The sequence below is a fragment of the Sphaeramia orbicularis genome, chromosome 21, assembly GCF_902148855.1.
Source record: "Sphaeramia orbicularis chromosome 21, fSphaOr1.1, whole genome shotgun sequence".
Classification (NCBI taxonomy): Eukaryota; Metazoa; Chordata; class Actinopteri; order Kurtiformes; family Apogonidae; genus Sphaeramia; species Sphaeramia orbicularis.
Window position 1 is genome coordinate 23,277,545 of NC_043977.1, and position 22,978 is coordinate 23,300,522.

Genomic DNA, 22,978 nt, shown 5'->3' on the forward strand with positions numbered 1-22,978 from the left:
TTCTAACATAACAGATGTTTGCTGGGCACCTCCATGGAGCACGCATACACAGTTATGCTAATTCGCCAGTGTTTCCCTTCAAGTTAGCTCAGAGTCATTAGAGCACACAGCTAGCTTGGATCCTTCTGTCAAACTAATAATTGGCCATTATTGATATTAATTAACATTTTTGCTCTCTATGTCCTTTTTGACCCAATATGTGTTAGTAAATCCAGTTTCTGAGTCCTATTAGGGCAATAAAATCCACAGGACTCTATAGTAGTTGTAAACCATTTATCAGAAAAAAGAACATAAAGCCAATTAGGAATGGGCGCAGACAGTTGTCTTCATTCTCCACTGACAACTTCTTGATCTCCATTATAAATTGCTAATAGGGCAGATACTAGTTAGCTAGCGAGGAGGAGTGGGGGTTGCCATTGCTCACTTGCACCCATGATGACAGGTGAAAGGGACCAGTAATAGTAGTCTTGCTTGATGAGGCTACACCATCATCAGCTGCTCTTTTTTATTTTTGTCTTTCATGGTGCACCTTCCTTTTCACTGCTGGCCAATCCCATTAATTGGGCTAAAACTACAATATTACAGAAAGCCATTAAATTGCTGATGCTTCATCCTCCAAAAGTAATAGCTTTTGGTCTCCCTGCTATTATGATCCAATGAGCATCGGAAACACTGCACACCATAGGTTTATGGGCTCAGATCAAGAAATCCTAATAGGTGTATATTGACTGGTTTATTTTCCACAAAACTCCAAGGGGACCAATGCTTGCAAGAAAATATATCAAAAAGGCTATCAACAATGGTTGGGTCTTCTGTGTAAAATCAATAGTGAGCCATAGACGGCTTGAGTTTTCACAGTTCTCTCTCGTCATTTAAAAGGACTGTAGGCTATATGATGCCTACATACCATGTAGCAAACAAACTATATGTTTCAAAAGACAGATTAGTAATAACCTAATCTGTTTCGTCATTAGTGAGAACAACATAGGCTGATGTCTGGAACTAGGTATCAGTTTATCGCTGCTCCAACTTGACACTTGGAATAAATGGTTTAGTTTTCCAGAGAAAAAAGGCTCAGTAGCATGAGGGATCATGAGCTGCTGCTGAAGCAGGTAGCCTAACATAACCTACGTGAAACACAACTTATGTTCCTGCTCCCCAAATCCAGATGCTACTGTGGCGCCCAGGTTTATGACAAGAGGTATAGCGGTCCCTTAATGAGCAGTATTTATAGCCTGGATTCAAGTGTAAAGGCTTTCTCCCCTGTGCATTACTCCAAGAACCTAATTACAAGTTTCATCATCAATCATGAGCATTATTTATTCAGTGAAATGAATTTCTAATTAATAACTGATGAGCATTATGGCCTCGAAGACTGTAAAGCAATTAATTATGGTTGGCAACAGGGAATATCCCTGTAAAGGACTATCTGGCGCACAGTCACAGCACAGCAGTGCCAACAGGCTAATGTCCACAAAGCAGAGGCACTGGATTGTTTTTGTACCTTGGCTTTATTGAGATAATTACTTCCATGAATGTTGTCTTGGGGCTGTCAAAGTGTTGGCAATGTAATAAACACTGAAAAACTGTATTTAAATTTTGTTAAATGCTGTTTTGAACTGCCATCTTTTACGCTCTGTGGTGCCACCCCCATCTTTACAGATGTTTTCTTTGTCAAGTGTGTACTCTCAAGACAGCATACTTCCTATTGTGCAGGCTCTGTCACCGTTGTTTTACAGATTACACTTCAAAACATCAGGGAAATAATTAATATGGGATTTTTCTGGATTATAAAGCAACTGGTTTTTAGAAAGTGCAAAGGCTGAAATGGCTGCTACAGGTTAGTGTTTGTAATCCTATAGTACCAACAGCTGAAACTTGATTTCAATATCAGTGATAATCACAGAACAATTTTCTATATTTTAATAATTGTAAAACTAAAACAAATGACCTGATTTTCTGCATGCATGCCTTTATTATTGGTATCCAAATAAAAGTATAAAGATGACATATATAATTCTTTTAGATTTAATCTACATTTAAGTTCTTCCTAACCCTGATTTGCATTCCTTAACAATACAGGGTTAAAATCATTCTGATTTTCTTATTTGCTAAAATGTTTCACTGCACCCTACACATTCCACAAATTTCTAATTCTAGATACAAAATGAGAAATTACACATTTCTTATATGACGGTCTGATGTATTTTCATCTCTCATTAATTCATGTTTATGAGTTCTCTACATTTTTCTTTGCAGTGTCCTAAATAAAGTAAAATGAAAAAATATAACAAAATATACAAGTATTAGAGAAACAGACATTTTGATGAGAACATGTATTTAGGGAAGTTATTCAAAGAGATTCAGCGGTCACTTGAAGTTCCACCCTGAAGGGCGTAAGAAGGAGTTTGCAGAGTTGAATCCCAAAATTGCACAACTGTAATTTTAATCAGTTATTAAAGCACGTTTTGCCTGTTTTTTTTGTTGGATTAGTTAAACTGATGACTCACTTATTGACATTTCTTTATTTAACAAAGCATTTGATGTTTTCTGCATTGGTGTAATGTTGCCTTTATGTAAGAACAATATGTTAAGGCAGAAACCAGTTTTACTGCAATAAACCAATTCATTTCAAGACTGCATCTTTGCAAATAACAAAGGGTCAAATATAGATTAGTTATAATAAAGGTAGATTATTGTGCACATCCATGTCGACATTATATCATCAAGGAGACACAAAGAATGTCAAAATGATGATAAAGAACCATGAGAGACTGTAATTCTTTCATTTAGAAAATGGAAATCAGTGAACCAGCTCTTTAATTTATCTATTGTTTCAATTCAGCACAATTTTTTTTTTGCACATTTGTGGCACTGTTTTGCATATATTCATCTCATATACAAAACTATCTGCACAAAACAGAGATGGATTGAGTCATGCATGGTTGTTTGAGCCATTCAGAGAGTAAACGTAATAAATGTACATGACTATATTGCTGAATTGCAGCAGTGTCTTAATGTGTGCAACTGTTTCCTTATGGTTGAAAACACTCTAGGATTCATGCATTACTCTAATTAAATACAGGTTTATTGTTGTGAGTATACGATGCGTTCCCAGTGTCCTATGGCATGTGTCAGGCTAAATGTTATGGAGATTGAGACATATATCCTTTAATCTGTTCACTTGCTAATTTATATTCAGGGCTGAGATAATTCACATGTAAGATTATTACCTGCTAATACATTACTTCATTCAAACGCTTTTGATTACTTTAAAAAAGTTAATTGCATAATTTCATGTGATTAATAGTGATTTTTTTTCTTCATCAAACAAAGAAAATTGTAGTAATTGATATTTTAATGTAAAACTATATTGGATTTATTCTAGAATTAACAGAAAGGAGATAGATTTGAATTCAGATACTATTGTTTAGAATCATTTTATTGACGTTCAAATGTATTGAGTTGAAGACATGTTTCTTATATTCACTACAGAAATAAGTAAACACTGGCCTATATGTTAAAGGGTCAAGTATCTGTTCTGCGTTTAGCGGACTGGATCAAAAAACAGTAACACTAGTACCACTGGTGTTGAGATATGTACAACGCAAATAAAAGTTTTTAGAAATTAAGAGAAGATATTTCAGTAAATGTAATTTAAACACACTAGGCACAACAAACCCTGCCCCTCACAAGAATTGAAGCTTATTTTGGCCTCAATCCAGCTGATGTCATCATGTCTATGCGTGTGTTCATGTCAGCATAGGCATAGACAGCATAGACAAATTTCAGCCATTATATGTAAATGGAAAAAATAAAAATAAAATTTTTAATTCATAAAAAAATTTTAACTTTGACCTACTTGTCCCAAATTGTAATAAGATCTATTCTGGGTCACTGGCAATCTATAAACCCAATATGGGATGAATTCAAACAATAGTTTTGCTGCTAAAGTGTTAACAAACAAAGAAACAAACCAAACCAAAAACAATACCCCTTGCCTCCCCTTCGGGGGACGGAGTAAAACTAAGTAATATTAAAATGTATTTCAATATGTATTTCATTGTAGAGAGCACAAACACAATATTTTTCATGTTTTGTCCGGTCAATTTTCAATTCTTTTAATACATCCATCCCTGACATTCAGGCCTATAACATTTGTGATATTAAAGCACTACACTGTATTGGTGCCAATTATTTTCACAAACCTCAAAAGGTGTTAAGAGACTGAAGACACCTAGTAATGAAGTCAAGGCAAGCTGAACGATGCTGCCAAATTTTTTTCAAGATCATTTTCATTTGTGATTGACTATTTTCTGGCCTCATGATCTGAAGACAAAACTTGATTCATACTCTTTCTTTACTAAAACTATAGGCCATATATGACCGGAGGAACACATTAACATTTATAGCGATCACAAGAAGCAAATAGGTTGAATTCTGAGGAATAACCTCAATTCTGTGATTTACACATTTTTCTTAATTTTCAGAGAGCAAAACCTTGATTTAACAAATTAACTGTTCATCTTGCAGAGTCCTAGTTTCAGGTGTAAATTTATCCCATTCTCTCAAGTATGCAAGTCCAGCAACCACACACTCTTCTAATGTAGAGGTAATGGCAATAGCATTTTGGTATTTCTACTGCATGAGAACAGGGGGCCACTACATACTGTCAGATACTGTTTCCAGCCAAGGTTCCAAAGCGAGCCAATATGATCCAGAATCGTCGCTGTATCAGTATATGTGTCATCATGTCATGAGTCTAAACAACTATATTCTGGCAAGACAAAGAAAATCTTAATTTTACATTTTATTTTGCAAATTATAACTTACTGTTTTCTGCATGATTGCCTCACTTGTAACTGCAGTTATGGAGAAAACGACATCTCAATACGAGTCCAGAGGGAGAACTACACCTGCAGTGGAAATGCAAGCTGGAGGCCACACCGAGCCAGGCCGTGCTGAGTGAAGGCAAGTTGAGCTGATACAAGAAATGGAAAAGCAGTTAGTCAGGTCTTGCTGAATTATACACTGATGTCCCTGTAAATGTAATTGTCTCAAAAATAACTACTTTTCAGCATTAATGGTGCATCGCAGACGTAAGAATGACCTTTGCCCCAGACAGCGATACAACCCCTGGACATGACTTTATGTTGCTGTTAACAGTCTAGATGTTCCTTTTAGTCTTTGGTCCAGAGAACATGGTGTCCACTTGTTCCAAAAAATGTTCTCGAATCATCTGACCAAAATTCATGTTCACCATGTGTTTTTCACTGTACTGTTAAATAATATCCACACACTTATTGTGACACTGACAGTTACATAGCATTTTTGTTGCAGATTATACAAAACATGATACGATATACACAGAAATGTATAGAAATATAAAGAGGAAAAAGTACACATACCACTTTTAGCTGCAGTAAAATTTGAGTTTATGAATATCAGGAATTGACAGATTTTTACCAGCAGCGGTTATAAAATTATCATTATTACGATCACAATTAATAGTATTGTTTTTATGTGATATCCAATTTAATACATGTATTGGGCTTTATTGGTTTCAAGTGAAGTCCTGTTCACAGCACTACCTGATCCGTTACATATCTTGAACAGTCTGAAACCTGATCAAAACAGAGATGAGAAAGGAACATGTTTGTACAAGTAATTAGGATTTATGATCCATCATCTTCTGTGAAAAAATAAATACTGTTGAAATATAATTGAATTGTTCTGTCTTTATTCATTCTGAGAGTCATAAATGCAAATCATCTAAGTTTTGTAGTACAGTTACTCAAAAGAGTTCATTTTTAGTGCTAATGCCTAAATGGTTCCAAATGCTCTTTTTTTTTATTAATAATCGGTATCACTATCAGCTCTTGAAAGGCATACTAGTCCATGCTTGATACATATATCTAAGATACACCGCTGATCAGTCAACTTTAGTGTCTATTCATCTCAGTGTCAGCAGTGGGACTGAAACCACAGCCTCCTGCAACCAACCTGAAAAGGCTTTTCTCATAAACCCAAGAGACATCTATAAAGTTTTCAACTGCAAACAAGGTCAAATGTAATTTGTGTGTCGTAAAAATGAAATCTTTTAAGATTTTGTGTTTGCAAAATGGCTTTTCTGTGTGACAAAAAACTGATAGGTGATAAAGTTTGATCGTGGGAACATGGGCAAATAATTAAAGCTAGATATTTTACAGTGTTCTGGACATTTTATGATCTTGAATGTTCTCTGGCTGTGTGAACTGAAAACATAACATGATTCTGATATTTTATTTCTGATTAAAACTACATGTCATGTACAACTGCAGAAACACAATCACAATTAACATATAATACAGTTTGCTTTTTGAGGAGGAATATTCCCAAATTTGTAATTTAAGTTTTTTCACTATTTTAAGAAAACAGAACCTTGATTCATTGAATTAACGTGATATACTGTCAAGCCCTTGATAAAATATATGAGTCTAGTAGGATTGATAACTGAAAGGGTTGTAAGCTGTTTATAGGTTTAAACCTTAAAAAAATAAAATACAATAAAATACAATACAATAATGTCTAAAGTCTTAGGCCACCTTAATTTTGTTGTTTTTGCAGGGTTCTAATGAGTTTACATATTCATTTCTCATTCTCTTTAGATAGAAGAAAAATACACACACAAACTGAATATTATAGTGTGTGGTCATTCTAACTTCTAACAAAGCACAGCACTGTATATTAGGCCCATGGCTGCATTTGTTAGACCAAAAACACTCAAAGAACCCTTCATATTAGTATAATTCCAGCAGTAAGCCAATGTAAACAGGTTTAGTAGTAAACTGAACACTAAATATATGAGACTGGTGTTTACTTACTCAGGTTTTCTGCTGCCTCAGAGTTGGAGTTGATGCATTTTTAAGGTGCTATTCTACCTGCACAATATACAATATAAACCTGATGTCAGGCGCAAATTTAACCACGGGGATTAATTACAGTACATAGCATTATCGTAACTCACCTTTTAATGTGCATACGACAGAGAAACACCGCCATCTCTGCTCCACTTCTCCAACTGACAACAGGGTACTAGCATGGTAGCATTAGCAGGTTTTAGCTAAGAAGACGAGCATTAGCAAATTAAAAAACAGCTGTTTTCCCTCTACTGGAGACATTTATTTATTTATTTATTTATTTATTTATTTATTTATTTATTGCTTGACTGCAGAATCATAAAATGCCATTATAATAGTCAACATTAAATTAAAAATGTCTTTTAGCATAGGCTAACTCTACCCCTATAACCCATGCACTGTGTACAGTTTTCCTGTGGAGTTTGCAAAAATATCAACATATTTTTACCAATGCCAAAAAGGTTATGTGGTGCATCTCCTTTATATCTATCTGTCAACAGGGTTACATAAACTATATCACGAGTTTTCATTTAATTTGATAGACAGAAAAGAAGGATGGACCAAGTACTAATACCTTAAACTAACTGAAGCTAGTTCACTTTTTCAACCCCAGAGAATTTAACAGTCTCAACAAAAGGATGAACCATAATAATAAAATTAAATAATTCTGTAAAGATTGTGAACATAGGTTGCATAAGCACCTTGGAAATTTGTAATTTAAATTTGCAATATTTCTTAGCAAAAAGAAGAAAAAGAAACATCCAGTTTACTAAATATACATAAATGGACTTAATATTTGAATGGAATCTCTTACTCTCAGAGCAGCATGAGTATTGTGCTTCAGGTGTAAAATTATGCTATTTTTCCTTTCTCATCATTAATTACACATGATTGGCTGAATGAACTAGTTGTTGAACTAGCCAGAAGTCAGCGGGTCAGTTCATTATACATTATGCCACTCTTACTGCACTGTCAGCTCACCACTGAAAGTATCTACGCTATGTCATTCTTCAAGATGAGTGAGACACAGCAGAGATAGGACTGTGCACATCCTATAACTGTCCTCTGCAGATCCTCAACACACACACACACACACACAGTCACACACACTGAAAGCTTTCGTCTTTCCATCTGGTAAAGTGGGCTGTTGTGATTGATTTGTGGATTTGCTCCCTCTTTTTTTCTCTCCATTTAAGTGAAATAATGTATGGAAGCAATCTGGCGACAGACATTTTGGAAAATCTATTTGAAATCATTTCAGCTGAAGCCATGGCAGTTTGTCTTCTTAGGGGAGAGGAGCAAAGTATAATTGTCTGCAGTCTAGTAAAACACAGTATAACTGCCATCACACTTGACTGAGCTTATAGCCAGCTAGTCCCATGGCCTCTAGAAGATAGAGCAGTTAATGTTCCCTTTTATTTTAGAGGATATGTCACTTGTATCGCAGATTTATACCATGATACAGCAATTTTGTCCAAACAGATGGATAATGGTGTCACCAGCAAAAAGCCCTGTTTTTATTGAGTTTAGAGCATATTGTTTAGATAGGAGACTGTGCTGAACAGCTCTGCCAGCGCTTTCTCTCTTTATCTCTCTAATCTTGCCAGTATTAGATTTGATCATTTTTGTTTGAAGGAGGAAAATGTGGCTGTAATGGCTTCCTAATAGCAAACACAGGGGATACAAATCCAGCAACCCTGTTCTGTAGTGCTTCCATAAGCACTACTGATTTATAGAGGTCTTTATGACAGAAAGGAAAATGATCTGCTGCAGGTATAAATCAGGTGAGGAGTAGGAAATTGAACTTAGATATCATCTTGTCAGATGCTTAATGCTCTTCCTCCTGTCACATTCGATAGGACCAATTTGGAGAATCCTGCAGAGGTAAAAAGAAGACAATTAACAATGACAGTGTGGTAATAGATGAAGCTATAAAATGAACCTGCTGCCTGCAGGATGCTTTGTATGATTTCCACATGAGGTAGTGGCAGGGTGTGTTGTCTCGGCCTTTCATTTCTTGTCTTTCCCATTCTGGTGTTGGTGGTTTACCTCCCTGAGAATTAAGCAAAACAGCTGTAAACACAAACAAAGAAGGGGGGCATTTTTGCTTCATCTCCGCTTTATAATTAAATTATCATCCTGTACGTGACAGGGCTTATAAATTTAGTTCAACACTGTTTTTATGTTATTGATTCCGAGGCATGTTCCGTCCTAACACTATATTAAACCAATCAATATATATCAATTGTCAAGCTTAAAATTATGTTTATGTGCAGGAACATTAAAATAAATCCCAATACTGTGCTGCAATCTAATTCTCGCAGCTCAAATTTAATTTTGTGGTGACAATGACAATGTGATGACAAATAGATTTTTAATGCATGCATTTTCTGTACAATCATTACAAATTTCTTTTTAAAAGTTTCTCCTGTTAGTTTAGTACATAATTAAGGTACAGCAGTGGATTGTTTGCGGTAATAATTGTCAAGCTGCCCGAGGACTCAAACAGATGTCATCGCTCAGTGTTGTAATGAGTTCACGATAGGACAGAGAATGACAATGCTCTCTGATCCCTGAATGTCATTCTGGTATAAACTACAGCACAGTGGTTTATTGTCGGCATCACGCATTCAGCGGCATGCGTTCGTGATTTGACAGATAGAACGTGGGAGGAAAAAATGGAAATCCATCCATCTGTGTATGTAGGCTTCAAATGACTTGAATTTTAAAAACTAATTTCTCGGAAGCTGATGACCTTTTGTGGAACGATGCTTAACTTCGTCAAGTGGCAATTCAGGCCCAGGCAGCTAAGAGATACAGTAATAACCAGAGATCTAACCCTCTACAGCTCATCAAGCCAAGCTCTTGTATAATCTAATTTGATTTTAATGCATCTCTGAAGGAGATTGTGCTCTTATTACTGTGTAATGATGCTGTTGTCAAGAGCCAATGGTGATGTCTAATATCACAGCCATGTTAACTGCTTCTGTGACACTTAGCATTTCACACATCGCCTCCAATGCACAATGGCTTTTGTTGTATATTTATTTCTTAGTTGCTTTCATGACTGACAGAAACATGGTAAATCTTTAAAACTCTCTTCTTTATTACCTTTGTCTGATATGGCACTTTTTTGTATTCAGTACAGTAGATAGAGCATAACGATGAAGGTCTACGCTGAGATGAGGAGAATTTTGAAGTGCTCACACTCGGGGGCAGCAAATGGAAAAGTGACAAGCCTGGTGCACTTGTCTATTTTACTTATTCTGTGCCTCTGTTTCATATTCTGCCTCGCACTGTGGGGTTATTTTCCTCCAGGGTTCAGAAGGGCATGCTCTTTCATTTCTTCAGAAAATTGTTTCGCAGGATTTCAATCTTTGGCTGCTAGATATGACAAAACACAATATCAAGAACACTTATGTTTCTTATCTGCCATTTTTTCTGGGTATAAATAAAAGATCAGTATAAATTTAAGTCAAGTGGCCTCGAATGCACATGTGAGAGATGAGTATGAAAAGAACTATGAACCATGGGACAGCCCCACTGTACATTTTCATCGCTGGCTCAAAATTACCTTGGCACTGGGGCTTTGTATGTCATTTATCATCCTTGAAAATCAATTAGTGCTTCTATGATAGCAATCCAGATGTAATCCTTCGAGGGTTTGACACAAAAAACAGAGAGCCGATCTGTTATTTTCGCATTATGTCAACAGTATTTCTTTAAATTCTTCATACAATATATGTAATAGGTTGAGCTGGCAGTCAGTTAGGTGCAGACCATCAAGACTACAATATAAGCATCCTAATCAGACAATTGGAGGACACTCCCGAGTATTGATCATGGCTAAGTAGGCTTTCTATTTGTCATCCAATAAAATAAACAAAAAAACCCTCACCTAACACATACGTATTTGTAACAGAGCAGTGATGATGTCTTTACTATTTGCAGCTCCTTTGAGTAAAATCCAAATTTCACCGTTATCTGCCCATTTGTCAGTGGAATCCTCTATATAGTGCACAGATAAAAATTGGTTTAAATCCTGCACACACATGATAATGCCAGTACTATACAAACTGTCAAGAAATGATTCAGTGCAACGGTATCCAAAATATTACTCAAACATACATTTTCAAACCACATGGCACAGAGATCTGCTGTGATATATTACTTATGATGATGCACATATGTGCAGCCTATGTATACTGAACAACCTCCCAAAGGTGTGAAAACATCCAAACATTGTCCTATTGATGTCCCATTTTTTTCCCCCGTTTGGCTCTTGTCAGAGGTCAACCTCAAACAGCATGCGGTGGAATCAGGCGTTACTGTCGATGTCACATTGATGCATTACAAGGCCCAGGAGGTCACGTCTCTGTAAACATACATTATCAAAACCCATAGAAGATGTGGGTTTTTGACCTCACCAATAGTTTACGGTGTATCTTCAGGGGAAAAGGGTCATGTGATGCCAGAGAGCAACTTTGTAGCTGCAATGACTTTCTTGTTGCAAATGAAGAGGGTCAAGCAATCAAGACTGGTCGGGCTCAGTGTCAGCACCATTATCTTACGCTGTCTAAAATGATCAATGAGCGAAAATAAAATGATCACAAGCTAAAATTGGCCTGCTAATGAAAATGGACTGTTTAAACATGCTCCTTGGTGAAAAGCTGGGCAGAGGAAAAAAAAAAAAAAAAGCACAACACAGGGCAGCAATTTACAACGCTTGACACATTGTACATACAGGTCACAGGCACATAGGGAGTTATTATCAGGGCTGTTTACATGTTATGTCTGAGCTTTAAATTTTTTTTGTTAAAATGCAATCTCTTCTGCATTAACTGTTTAACTGGGGGAAAAAATGTGATGAGTAGAAATCCTAACTACACCAAAATTAAATGTTCTCAAAAGTTTATTTAGTATTACTTACACAAACATTCAGCAAAAAGATTCTGTCACTTAAGACTGAAAACAGCATCTGTAGATATCCATTTCAGCAATTTCCCAAAGCAGATATGTAAAATATAAAAGGCACAAAGGGCACATGTACAGTACTGACAATCTCCTTTTTCTTTCCATTAGTAATAAATACAAACTGAACATTACTGTACCACGGATGTTAGCACCATGATGCTACAGAGTACCGCATCCAACACTGTCGTGACAATTCCAGCATCCTACAAAAATATTTATAAATAATTTCCCATAAATAAAATTTTGTTTCCCCCACAATACATATTTGTTTTGTTTATGCAATTCCCTGTAAACCCAGAGAGAACAATGTAGTCAGAAACTAATAAAATATGGAGAAAAACAAGAGTAAACAGAAAAGGAGCTTTTCTACACATCATTATCAATACATATAACTGAGCAAAAACCTTATTGCTGTGATGAAAATAAGCTGGACTTTTCATTACACTGGAAAAGAAGGGGTGCTGTTTGGCAAAATCCTATTGTTATACAATGTATATATTAAATTCATCAACTTTACAATTATAAAAGCAATTCTGAAAATAAAGGACACTGTAATATCAAGTACATTTCACTAACTGCTGGTTGTTATGATGTTATTCCAACTAACAGCATTTAGTTAGTAGTTGACCGTTTAACATGATTATTTAAAGAAAAAAACAAAACAAAACAAAAAAACAGGGCTGCAAACTAACTTGTGTTGCATTGACTCTGCTCTATTCCACTTCCATTGCAGACACATCCTGCTCTCCATCAGATTTGTCAGAGGGCAGGTCTGGTGACTCTGGGGTGTTTTGGCCATCTGAGGCAGAATTCAGTTCTGTGGTGGGAGTCACCAGCCCCTGGGCATCAGCATCAGAGGAGTCTTCAGCGAGTTTTTCCTTCTCTGATGACATATTTTTAGATTCAGATTAGTATGTAACACAATATTAACAAATTTTAAAAAAGGTTCAGAGGAGACAAAAGAAAGAAGATGAAAAGAAACATGGCCTACTTTGACTATAATGGATGATACACTGGATCTACTAAGGTTTTAATTTCCTGTCCAATACTTTATATCCTGCCATGCTCTTGTATAACTAAAACAACTCTGATGCATCAATAAGAAGGTAAATATATAATACTGTATGACAGTAAAACTGTTACAAAACACTGTGCAGTGTAGTGTACCTTTTCACTAACACTTATAAATAAGACAATAAGCACATGGTTTTGAAAGGGAATTATTTAGTTATTAGCACATGTGCATTTACATTTGTTTTTACCATGTTGTAATTTGCATACTAAAAGTTATTTAATTCTAACACTGTTTAGTGTGTATTGATTACTTCATTTTATTGGATCAGGGAAAATTTAGATTACTTAAAGCCTTTATTGTTCATGATGAAATTTAAGTGGTTTTATATTCTATGTATTCCCAATAGAATAAAATACAAATCTGCAGCATACTGTGTTAACTAGAACCTTAAAAAATACATTGACGCATGTTTTTGATGAAGCCAAGCACTATAACAAACTGGCTACAAGGTTTGGTATATTTTAAATACAATAGTGGATATATTTAATTGCATGAATGAACAGACATTTAAAAACTTACCTAAAGCCTGTAAATCATCGTCTACATCAGTAGCAGACAGCGGCTGAGGACTTTCAGGTGCCATCTTCAGGTCGCCTGTGACCTCAGGGAGTCTGGGTGCCTGTGGCCTGGTCTTTCTTGCAGGATTCAGAAAATAACAATATGCACATCGGAAGGCTTTAAAAAAAAAAAAAAAAAAAAAAAAAAAAAAAAAAAAAAAAGACACCATATAGTTAGTGTCGCTTCACTAATACATTTTCAGACAGACATAGATTAATATACATGAATATGAGCCGATGACAAAAAATGCCTGAGATGCATAAACACTTCAGATTGATGTGTAGCACTGGTTTGCATATTCAATCTTACAGGGGTCGGTAGAGGCAGAGGCATTTAAGAGCCATATGATATACAGCACTGCCAAATGCTAGAGGGCAAATGAAGGCATGGTGCTTGATGGAGACTGACAAAGAGTGTTGTGTTTCTCAAAGTCTTACCGATGTATTCAAATTCCTCCTTTAATGCCATGCCGTTATGGGACAGACACTGCTGACAGATGAGAGCGTATCTATGAGGGGGGAAAAGAGTGTCCAGTTAAAGCACTTTACAGTAAATGGACTGGTGAAACATTAGGAACAAGATGTGATTTTGTTGATACATGTTAGGAGTGTGACGACAGTGTATGTTGCGCTTATGCTCAATTCACTGTTCATCTCGGTTGATAATGGGCATTTTAGCTGAGGCTGCACCCAAATAGTCAACCAAACGGTCAATGTGAAGCGACACAAAAACCCTCAAACTCCAGAGGGAAGTAACGACATTCAGTCGTTGACAGGCATGGTTCAATATTAATTACAAATATCAGATAAGAGGTGCAAAATTTGGGCTAATTTTGAGAGTATAAGGAGTAACCACACAAAGGTTTAATGCAAACTGTTTGTCAACCTCAATGTTTATAATCAGGAACGAGTAAGGCTAACATTAGCCTCTCACTATGATATTAAACCACACAAATGAGCAGTTACTTTCACAGTCAATTAATATGTTGATTATTTTCCAGATTTAATCAATTAGAGTTTTGGTCTATATCATCTCAAAATGATGAAAAATGATGATATGGGGTGAAGAAACAGAAAATATACAGATTTCAGAAGCAGCAATTAGACGTTTTCTTGAAAAAGAATTCATTAATTAAAGTAATGGATGTCAATTGATTTAGCAGTTGAAAACTAGTTAGTAAGTTGATTTATTGATAGTCATTGCAGTTCTAGCCTAGCCTTCTCCATCAGTTTGTTGGAAATGGGGAAGCCAACTTATGTTAGCACTGCATGTTTTAATGTAGATTTCTCTGTAACATCAACTATACTGAAAGTTATACTGTGTTGAAACCAATTAACAAAATGTACAAAGCCTGTCTTTCCACATTGTTGTAGAAATATCGGAATTGGGGATTCTTTTGATGAGCAGTCTCATTGTGTAAGTGCTTTTAAAGGTTAATTGTTCAGTTTGTTGTCATGATTGTTACATTTGCACAGGTTCATTGTTAGAATTTTGTATTAAGAAACCAATTTAGCACAACTATCTTTTTCTAGCCCTCCCTCCCCACAAAAATATGTTTAAATAATTATTAAATTCATACATTCATGTATCATGAATGTATGATGAATATCGGCTAGGAAAATCTCCGATTGGAGGTGCCCCTAATTTTAACTATGAACTTATTGATAAAAGGGGGATGAATCCAACAGTTACGTGAATCTAAAAATGCATTAATTTTTGGTGCTGCATCAGCTCTGCAACAAAACAAAGTATTGCAATGCAGTCAATTTTATACATATATATAGTAGAAATACAGACACACGCACACTTATACACTCACCTACATAGTATATAACTGCTTGAAAGCTGATATTATGTACCTGTTCTGAGGGCCATCTCCAACAAGATACTCAACGACTCTGTCCATAGCGCCTCTTTCTCTTGGGAGGACAGGTCTGGCCAGGGGTGGCCCTGGTGGGTGCATGCCTGTTAAAGCACAACATCAAACCCATCAGACACACACTGTCCTAAAAACAAATCACAATAAACTGAGGACGCTGAGGAAGAGCTCAATAAAATAGTGAGGCTGTGATTTACAGTTTCCTTCACAAACCATGATGAATTAAAGAAAACACCTCCTTTTTTCTAATGACTTTAAAGTGGATCTCAGTTGCAAAGCACGTCCAGATTCCCTACTGTGTTGGCGAGTAGTAATTAATATAATCTAACATCAAGAGCAATCATAGGAAGATGACTGGTCATTTCTGTGAGACTTGGCAGAGTCTCAGCATCCTGCTGGTTATTAATTTACTAACATATGGAAACTCTGTGGTGACTCTTTGTATCAAATTGCTTTTCACTTTCAATTTTCAACAGAAGCAGGTGATAACATCAAGTCATGTAAACCATTTGTGAGGTGTTCCCAATGCCAAAGGCAATTTCACCAAGCATTAAAAGACATTTAGTGAGATTCCACCACCATTGCCCAGAGAACAAACGCAGGTCTGGCTAATTAATCATAGTTAATGTAATCCTGCCTCGTGTATAGCTCACAGTTGGCATTCCACATTGCAATTACAGCATGCAGCTTCCTCTAGGAGCACATTTTCTTTACTGTTTGCTCTTATTTGCATCTTCTATTGAGTGTTCATAGTCCAGAAATAATTCATATTGAATATTCAATGCCTCTACACTCCACAGATGTCTCCTATACACAAAGACTCCTCTGTGCAAAGTTTTCCAATGTGCTTGCTGGCTTTCAACATATTTAACCGAAACCAATAGGATCATTTTCTTGAGGTAATAGTGGTACAGTCCTGGGTGTATCAAATTTTAGCCACATTTTTAAGATCTTATTTCACCACTGTGCTCTTGGAAAAAATGTTTAACCTTTTTAATAGGATACCTGAAATATACATTCACACAATTACCCACTACAACTACTGCATAAAATACACCACCCTCCTGACAAAACACACTAGAGCCTTGAGCAACTGGGGACACTGAGCCAGGGAAGAGTAAATCACACCTTAATCGACCACATTATGATGTGGTCCCCCTGTGTGCAGGTAACTCACCGAATCCTGGAACAGGTGTTCCAGGGGTCACAGGCTTCCTCATCAAGCTCTGCTGAGCAGCTATAGCCGACAGGCTCCTCTCTGGGGGTCCACCTGGAGCAGAGTGGGAAGGCCGTCCAGAGTGGGTGGGCCCAGAGGCAAGAGGAGGGCGGGCAGCAGCAGGATTCACCATCACTGTGGGGGTCTTCGGGATGACATTGCGATGCCGCAGCTCTGTCACAGGAAAACACACCAGGTTGCTTAACAGAATTAACAAATGAAAAAAAAAAAAAAAAAACATGTCTCGTTCAGAACTCAGAGCAACCTTGTCCTGGTTTTGGAGTCATCAGAGGACCAGCTGGACTGGATTCCAGTTCCTTCAAATGGAAAACAGAGAAAATCAGGTTTCAGAATGAAAATCAGGAATCCAACAAAGCTTATGTTCGTTACACAATCATGACAACTTACAATCTTTTTCTTCGAGTCAGGATCAAATCTCTCCAGAATCATTTTAGCATTTTTATAGGTCTCGGTTTCCATAACTTCTTCAAGCTGGAAAAATTAGATATAGAATATTACAGTATGAAAGACTCAACAGTTTATCAATACACTCACCACAGAAATGATTCGTAAGCAGCTTCACTGCCGGGTGAGTAAAATACAATCTAATGATCACCTAATGGAATCAATCGGTGCTTCCAAACACACCTACCGCGATATTAACATGTGACGGAGAACTGGCATCATGAGATTACCTCACCACATTGTACATCTTCAGTTTAAATAAGACCCAAAGATTTCTAAATGTTTACATATGATATGAAGAATAATTACATTCACTACTTCGATAATGGAGAGTGTGAAAATCCATCAGCCCTAATTATTGGAAGTTATTAGACTTGACAGAGGATGACAAGCAATTTCTCAGATTTATTTCTTTCCTGCTCTAAATGCTATTAATTAAAGTGACATTAGCAGAGTGGTTTACTGGGTTAAGTCACGGTACCCATCAAACGCTGTCAGTACACATCCTGGATTAGCAAGTGTGTTGCAGCCAAATGCTGAGAGGATCAATAAGGACATTACTACAGGCTTCCTGCAGGACTCAGAACAAAGAGCTAGTTTTCACATCAATGGCCTTCACTAGACAACCACTTTGAACAGAAACTTCAAGCAGCAGCTACATCTGTTTCACCCCCATTTAAGAGGATGCATCTATATACAAGACATAATATTGTTTTTCCAATAGTTACACTGATAATTTTGTTGTCATCTTGACATCATGACAATAAGCTACACATTTACGTCAAACTGCTAATTTTGTTAAATTATTCAGACACATGAAACTGATTTTATTTTAAAGGCATTAGGGAGACCAAAGTTATTGTTACATCTGTTGTCACTTACTATTTTCCTTTTTTGCGCTTTAAGATCTTCTAACTTGTCATCTGAAAAAAGAAATGTTTTAGATTATTGAGCTGTATGAACATACCATAAAAATGCATTAATATAAAGTATTATGTAAGAGTAGCAAATGAAATCTTACTATTCTTTTCTGTTCTTCGTGAAAAAATATATATAAGCAATTTTCTAAGCAGCCACACTCTGTAGAGAAATTAGAAAGAATGTTATACATAGAGAAAGGTTACAGCTAATGGAAATAGCATCGACTGCTGTGCATACTTACAATAATGGAAATATTACAAAGGGAAGAGACAATATGAGGCGTCCCATTAACTGTTCAGGAAGGTACCAGAAATACACAACTATACACGTGATCAGGTAGAGAAGAGACGAGTACAGAAGCAGTCGTCCAACCCATATCTTCAACTGCCTCTGATACTTTTCACTGTATTCTTCAAGCATCTGTATATCCTGTAGAAGGCAATAGTTTTATATTACTGGAAAATACAACCTTATTAACACGACAGTGAAAGCACACCAAGCAAACACTTCATGATCATATTCCCTCTCTAGAAAACAAAAAAAAAATCCAACTCATTCATGTAATTTAGGACAGTGTTTCCCAAATGACAAAGCACTGTGACCTAATTAACAAAAGGACTTATTTATAAATTGTGAGGAGAGTGAACTTGTGCAGGAACATTCCTGTCCATTTTTACATCACTTTACAATATCTAGAACAGTTAAACCATTCAAAGATGAATATTTAATCAGACAACTTCATTTTATGTCTTTGTTTAACAGATCTTTCAAATACTTAAAACATGGGAATGCATATGCTTTCATACTCAGTGACCCTAGTGTAATTAAGAGAGCAAAATACCGTACACATGGAATTTGATCAAAAATAAACTAAAAGGCAAAGTTATGTGCAAACCCAAATAGAATCTCCTTCAAACTTCAGTTTATGGAAATGGAGGATTCATGATATATTCATTAATTAACAGATTTATTTGTCTAAATTGGAAATGTTGAACGACAGGTTTAAAGTGTTGGTTACTTGATCCAAAAATAGCAAGTAAACAGAAAAGGATTTGCTGCTGGTCACTATGGTACCACTGTAACATGAGTGTCTGTCACTCTAAGCATAAGAAAAACTGACCTCACACTAGCTATAGTATGAGGAGAATAAGAGTCTTCTTGAAGTGGATAAAAAAGGGAAACAAGCACCAAAATATTCTTTCATGACTGGCAACTGATCCTGGGTTAATTTTCTGGGCTTTAAATTGCTAAAAAACCTCTACACATCTGACCTCTTCAGTACATATGTATGTGTCATTTGCTCCAAGGACAAGTGCTGAAAATAACCTAACACTAGCTTAACAGTAGAAGGGCAGTAAAGCCCCATCAGTCAGCAAATGAGGGTCTGATTTGACATTGACTACCATATCTGATCGCTTATGGTTAAAACCAATATGGTTACACAACACTTCACAGCACTGCCTCTTATAAGAAGGGCCGTAGCAGTCTCAAAGTATCAGCAAACAAAAACAGACTATTACAATAAACTAAAGTGGCCTTTATGAAATTTTCCAAAACTTGGGTTGGGACATAAAATGCGTTGCAGAGCTGGTTCATTGGTGCAAAAACTGATAGAGTAACATACATAACAGAAATATTAACTAACTTTCCAAATCAAAATATTAGAAGAGTGTCTTGGAAGAGTTCATAAATGTTAACCTATTTGAAATTCAGAGGAGAGGTAAGGGATGTAATACAGACAAGAGCAACATTAGGAAAAGACACAACAAGACAGAAGAAAAAGCATAAGAAAAAGACCAGATGTAAAAGCTGCAACAAGGACTAAAATATGGAAAAGACATCAGATAAAAAGGATTTAAAAGAAGTTATGTCAAAAATAATATGAAAAGATTCACTAAGAAGTTAAAACAGAAGGACTTGTAGACATATTGTCAGTAAAATTGCACTCATTATGCTAATTCAAGGTGCATTTTTTTTTATAAATTTGGGTCCAGAGAAGACATAAAATTAATTTTTTGGGTCTTGCGCTGATAAACTTTGAGAATCACTGACCTAAACAATCATGCCTCATTTTATATTCTGCTGCACAAATACACATATGTAGGTCAAACTTATGCTGAAGGGAAAATGAAGATACAAATACTTTGCTCACATTTGCTTGTAAGTGGTTTAGATAATTTACACAGTACTCTGACATAATTTTTGGACTTTTTTTTCCCTCTCTCCAACCTACATTTAGTAAGACAGCCACATTCCTAGCAGTCACTTTAGTGAGAACGATGTCCTCCTATCCAAAAACATAAGCATAAATTAAAGATAGAATAATATAGTTCTTGTGCAACTGAGTAATTTAACTGAGTAGTTCATCACCAATTGGAGCAATACAGTAATAATTGTTAAAACTCCTCATCTGTCTACAGAAGTCTGTGCTGAGTGAGTAGTCTGTACACACACAAAGGGGTATTTCTAGATTAAATGGATTTTATAAACTTCATTGGGTATAATTATACTGACAGATGCCTTTGGTCAGTTTTTTTTTATGCTTCATTTGGTTGCACTCATTTGACTGACAGTGGACGTCTTCTGCAAGCTTGGCCGCACCAAACCTCAAGGGATTTATTGTGAAATCCTCCACTTCTGTTTTAAATGAAACAAACATGGCATAAAAACAATTTAGAGGAAACTTCTTAGTGCATTTCTCACATGAGTGTCTTCCCTGCTATGTGTTCCTTCAATAAGAACTACACGAGTGAGGACTGTCTGATTTCCTTTAGTTTTCACTCTTTTCATGTCTTATCTTTATAGATGATCATGTATTTCTAACTTCTGTAAGTAGAACTGCATGTTTTGATTTATTGGTTTTACTGACATCATAAAAACTGAAGTAGTATATCTTAAAAGTCAGCAAGGATTTGTTTAGAGGCAGAACATACCTTTTCAAGTCCTTCCAAAACCTCCACAGTGGATGGTTTAGCCTGAGGGGAAAACATTTTAATATCTCAGTAAGGAAACTTAAATCATGACATTTGCCATAACAGCAGGGCTCTGTACAGTTGCTGATATATTTTGTGCATTCATATAGGACACAAGCAAATGGTCCTGATACCAGCTGGAACATTATCATAAACATTTGACTTCTAATAATTTATGTACATCTAGCTAAGCATATTTGTTCCTTATGTGTTTTGCAGAAGTATGATTACGTAGGAGCTTTTTGTAATGAGAGACAGGTTGTGGAAACAGTTCAACATTTTTAGGACACTCTCTGCTAGTCTTACTCAACTATAAGAAGACAAATGTATTGGAAAATGCAAACTAATTCCTTTAGTTACAGACATGTAAAAGGGCAAAGCAAGACTAGAAACAGTATTAGATCTGCACATAGACAGTTATTATCAGAGAAGGTGTTGAATACAAACCCTCCACCGGGATATAACAGCCCCCATGATGATTATGAGGGAGGGGGATATTCGGTTTCTAGGACTACCCTCTGGATTTTTCACAAGCTCCCACCTGTTGAAAAGAGCAATGGCCAGTGTACAATTAAGGATATGGATATTTACAGTTTTAATTGTAAGTATCCTGCAACTACAAGACAAAGTGAAGGATGTTAGTGTAATAAGAATCCTTGATTTATCTTATTTATCTTTATATTTTTAACTTGCTGTGCTTTAAAACTGAAGTGTAGATCCTTCAGTGTGGCCTATCATCACCTATATTGACACCCTGTAGCACCTGTAAAAGTGTAAAAGAAAAGCCCTAAGTGCAGGTGTTATTTAGGGGCTTTGATTAGATTGCAATGGTGTCACGTCACCAAGGTGAATCTGTGTACCTGACCCAAGAAGATATTGAAGTTAGCACCTTAAGGACAAGTTCTTACAAGGTTCAAGTTATTATAGGTTTCGGTATGATAGATCAAACTTAATGAGTAAGTGACATAACAGATATTTAGAGTCAGAGTTACTCGAGCTAAAGTTACCACTTGCTAACTTAGCAAACTTAACTTCTCCAATTGTTTTCGGTGGAATTGGACATAAAAACAACGCTGACTACCACACATTGTATCGTAACTGTAGCTGTAACTTCTGAATAAATGTGGTCGTGTTTGTATTTTAACCACTGTTCCTTTCTAAACTTCTTAAACCGCTTAACACATTAATTAATAAACAGTTAGCGTTAGCATTGACAGGCAGGCTAACCCTAAGAAGCTAACGCTAGCTAATGCCGCTAACATTCTGCAGCTGCACTTTTCATTACATTAACTAAAAGCACTTACTGCTAACTTTGTTAACGTCCACCCGAGTTTGCATAAGCTGTCAGAAAGCGGGATGAATGACTCTTTATATTTACCTTAGCAGTTGGGATGTCCGGTTCCAACTGGCTGAGGCTGTGGACCGAGTCCTGCTCTGAGTAGACGGAGGAGTGTGAGGCAAGATGGGGGAGTGTCCAGCAGAAGAACAGCGTGGCCTTTAGAGGTACATATGATCACAGTCTGACACAGCAGGCGGGTTGTCAGCACATTAAATCCTATGTTATGTGTTGTCTGATGTACACTTCATAGAGCTGACACTATCATTCACTGCTGACACTATGCAGATTTCACTTATTATGATTATGTGACTAAATGGCTGTAAAACAACAACATAGTAGCCTCATGAGTTTGTTGTTGCTGCTGTTGTAGTGTCATGATGAGAGTTAAAAAAAAAAAAAAATTTACAGACATGCCACAACGTTGAAAAAGAAACCCTGCAGGCTATATAACTCATAAAACATCAGTACAGGTGTACTTGTCTGAGCTTGACTGATATGATGCAGCTCCATTACAGGTAAAAAGAAATACCTACTCCCACCTTTTACTTAAGTGAGTGCAGAAATATAGTTTGGAAATTATATTACAAGTTAATAAAGTCCTTTGATTAAGTTTTATTTAAGTAGATTTACATAAATAAATAAATAAATAAATAAATACTGCATGTGCAAGTATTAGGATG

General features: G+C 36.2%; 1 protein-coding gene across 1 annotated transcript; it reads right to left on the reverse strand.

Moving 5' to 3' along the window:
* Positions 1 to 11,793: 11,793 nt before the first annotated feature.
* On the reverse strand, positions 11,794 to 22,450 carry lnpa (limb and neural patterns a). The gene is made up of 13 exons (XM_030125485.1): positions 22,338 to 22,450; positions 21,407 to 21,500; positions 20,921 to 20,962; positions 18,229 to 18,416; positions 18,088 to 18,146; positions 17,949 to 17,989; positions 17,010 to 17,093; positions 16,867 to 16,918; positions 16,563 to 16,775; positions 15,366 to 15,471; positions 13,944 to 14,014; positions 13,468 to 13,623; positions 11,794 to 12,756 (listed from the first exon to the last, which is right to left on the reverse strand). The coding sequence occupies exons 2-13, from the start codon at positions 21,431 to 21,433 to the stop codon at positions 12,587 to 12,589; spliced, it is 1,209 nt and encodes a 402-aa protein (XP_029981345.1). The 5' UTR covers positions 21,434 to 21,500; positions 22,338 to 22,450; the 3' UTR covers positions 11,794 to 12,586.
* Positions 22,451 to 22,978: the final 528 nt, after the last annotated feature.

What these genes read in the sequence shown, in the direction of transcription:
- lnpa (XM_030125485.1), bottom strand. Translation starts at nt 21,433, where the DNA reads ATGGGGGCTGTTATATCCCGGTGGAGG. An exon ending in AAGCGCAAAAAAGGAAAATA is followed by an intron (nt 17,094 to 17,948) that starts GTAAGTGACAAC and finishes TAATTTTTCCAG; the next exon opens with CTTGAAGAAGTTATGGAAAC. An exon ending in CTGACTCGAAGAAAAAGATT is followed by an intron (nt 16,919 to 17,009) that starts GTAAGTTGTCAT and finishes TTCCATTTGAAG; the next exon opens with GAACTGGAATCCAGTCCAGC.